Source organism: Meriones unguiculatus, chromosome 7 (assembly GCF_030254825.1).
Source record: "Meriones unguiculatus strain TT.TT164.6M chromosome 7, Bangor_MerUng_6.1, whole genome shotgun sequence".
NCBI lineage: Eukaryota > Metazoa > Chordata > Mammalia > Rodentia > Muridae > Meriones > Meriones unguiculatus.
The window spans coordinates 45,936,869-45,940,137 of record NC_083355.1 but is presented as its reverse complement, the minus strand read 5'-3'; the positions used below and the strand labels follow the sequence as shown (position 1 = coordinate 45,940,137).

Genomic DNA, 3,269 nt, shown 5'->3' with positions numbered 1-3,269 from the left:
AGAAGGGGGAGGGATGGTGAGATTGGGAGGGCAGAAGGGAGGGGTTTATGGGGAGATACAAACCGAATAAACTGTAATTAATAAAAATTAAAATAAAAAATATTTTTAAAAAAGATACCTTGGCCAGATAAAAGGTAGAGAAGCATGCAAGGAGACTATTTCGATGGTCATCATTTGCATCTTGTAGAACTTTCTGGACAAGTATCTTGGGCAGGCTCAATTCTCCTCTGCATAAACCACATGGTTACTGTACAAACACTGTCATTCTTCTCTAGAGCTGAGAGAAAGGTGGGCTGAGCAACCATCTAGAGTGACCCGTCTCAGAAAGCAAACTCAAGCCTGCCCTCATTGACTGCTGCGCCCATGGCAAGAGGGAATGAGACCGGCACCTTTGAGTTCCTCCTCTGGGGACTGTCGGAGCAGCCACAGCAGCAGCACATCCTCTTCCTGCTCTTCCTGTGGATGTACCTGGTCACGGTGGCTGGGAATCTGCTCATTGTCCTGGCCATTGGTACTGATGTGCAACTCCACACCCCCATGTACTTCTTCCTCACCAGCCTGTCCTGTGCCGACATCCTCTTCACCTCCACCACGGTACCCAAGGCCCTGGTGAACATCCACACCCAGAGCAGGACCATCTCCTATGCAGGATGCCTGGTGCAGCTCTATTTCTTCTTGACCTTTGGAGACATGGACATCTTCCTCCTGGCCACAATGGCCTATGACCGCTTTGTAGCCATTTGCCACCCTCTCCACTACACAATGATAATGAGCTTCCAGCGCTGCTCACGCTTGGTGACAGCCTGCTGGACCCTGACAAATCTTGTGGCCATGACACACACCTTCCTCATATTCCGGCTCTCCTTCTGCTCGAAGAAGGTCATTCCAGACTTCTTCTGCGACCTGGGACCCCTGATGAAGATCGCTTGCTCTGAAACCCATATCAATGAGCTTGTGCTTCTCTTCCTGGAGGGTGCAGTCATCTTAATCCCCTTTTCTGCTCATCCTTGTGTCTTACATCCGCATTGTGTCAGCTATCCTCAGGGTCCCTTCTGCCCAAGGGAGGCACAAGGCCTTCTCTACCTGTGGGTCCCACCTTTCTGTGGTGACTCTGTTCTTTGGGACAGTGATAAGGGCTTATCTGTGTCCCTCATCATCCTCCTCTAACTCAGTGGTAGAGGACACAGCAGCTGCTGTCATCATGTACACAGTGGTGACCCCCCTGCTGAACCCCTTCATCTACATCTACGGAACAAAGACATGAAGGGAGCCCTAGTCAGAATTCTCAGGGGCAAAACCTCTTTCTCCTGGGGCCAGTGACTTCTACAGAGAAACTGAAGGAGTCCTCAGTCCCCTCTGCTGAGGATCTTCCAGGAAATACTACCTCAACTGTCCTCTGAATCCCACATATGCCTGACTCCTTGCTTCAAATTTCTTAGATTTGAGGAAAATGAAAATCTTTTTTAGGCTTTGATTTGTTATGAATTGCTTCTTTTTTTATTTATTTTATAGTCATGTGTCCCAGAATGATAATTCAGTCACTGATGGACGGCATGTAATAAAATTCTTTCTATGGGGACAATTATGCTACTGAAGACTCTTTTTTTTTCTTTTGTCCAAAAGAAAATGACTATTCAAAGAATTTCATCCATGAGTACAAAGCATTTTGGTCATATACATACTCTTCTCCCATGATCTTCCACATTCTACTATCAAATTCATGTCCTCTTCCTCTATCACATGCACAATTACACATGTACTCACTTGTATATGCCTCTGTTAGAGGTTGGTCTAATGCTAATTGCTGATTCTCAAGATCTGGTTACACCTGTCCTCAATTTGTAAACCTGTCTAAGTCATCATGTCTGATTGGTTCATTAAACAGCCTACAGCTGGGCAGGACAGGATGGGGTAGAAGTGGTTAAGGTTCCCAGGCTTCAGAGGGAATCACAGGAAAAACAGAAGGACAGGAAGAGAGGAAGAAGGAGGATGCCATGATGGGTTAGTGTGAAGAAAAAAACCACATGGCCCAAGAGAAAGGACTCCAATAATGGCATGAAAGGGCACAGATGAAGAACATGAGCAAGTACCATGGGATCATGGATGAAAGGTAGTCCAGTTGAGGAAGATTAAGGTGGATGGCATTGGGTGGGGGCTGGGAGATGCACGGTGAGGATATTGAGACAGTGTAAGTGACATATCTGCCCGGCCCAAGGTAAACAAGGCAATTATAAATCTAACAGGAGTCTGTGTCTTGTTATTTGTGATAGCAAGTTAAAAAATACCACCCTGAGAATCTTGGGGCTAAAATAATAACAGCCATTATATACCCCACACTTTTTTTTTCTTAGTACAATGTGTATCCTAGTGTATCAAACTAGTGTTCTACATACATGTTGGTATAGGGTTGAATACTGGGATATGGGCAGCCTACCACAGAGTTTTTCATAAGGAAAATTGTTTCTCCCTCCTTCAGCAGCAGCTGGCCACCTGTAGCTCCTGAGTGGTGGATGGTACCAGGTATGGTCTTGAGCAGGCAACTATAGCAGTTGAAGGCTCATGAGTGTAAGATCCCTGTCATGTCCAGAGACAGTGGGAGAGCATAGGAGATGAGAGAAACAGGGATGGGAAAAGATGCCCCAGGTGAGAAAAATCAGAGAGGAGAGAGAAACCAAAAGCAGAGAGAGTAAAAAAGGAGGGAAGATGAGAAAGAGAGAGTTAGAGAGAGCAGTGAAGGGGAGAGACACCAAGACAGAGCAGGTGGGAGTGGCAAACTGGTTATAGGTTGAGTAACTGGCCCGGGTGATGACATGGGATGCAGGAAATGACATAGGAATCTGTCAGGATCCTAAAGGCCCCTGAGGACATGCCAGTTAAATCGCATGCACAACAATATAACATGCCTCTATTTTTGTTTAATTTTAAAAACTGAGGCACTAGGGAGGGAGAGCAGGAATGAGGACATTGGACTGCTTCTCATGCAAGGCAAGTTAAAGTATACAAATGTAGGTTCACTGGAAATTGCTCTTGGCTGCCATGCAAGGGGTTAAGAGAGAGAGAGAAAGTAAAGCACCAAAATGTCCAGATTATATGGTGAAGGGGAAGACCCTTCCCCGGAAATTTCAGAATAGAGGGCAGGGGGATGGAGGCGGAGCCAAGATGGCGACTAGCACACACAGTTTCTGAGCGGTGGGATACCTGATCTTCTGAGTTGGAGAATGGAAGGACCCCCAACCCAGGAAAACCACAGCGAGGCTTTCTGAACACCA

At 46.3% G+C, this 3,269-nt stretch overlaps 1 protein-coding gene across 1 annotated transcript; it reads left to right on the top strand.

Moving 5' to 3' along the window:
• The first annotated feature begins 310 nt into the window (after positions 1-310).
• Positions 311-1,401, top strand: LOC110556856 (olfactory receptor 1P1-like). Its single transcript, XM_060388420.1, is given in 3 exon segments — positions 311-989; positions 991-1,241; positions 1,244-1,401. Coding segments are annotated over 3 exon segments (954 nt in total). The 5' UTR covers positions 311-363; the 3' UTR covers positions 1,321-1,401.
• The last annotated feature ends 1,868 nt before the right edge of the window (positions 1,402-3,269 follow it).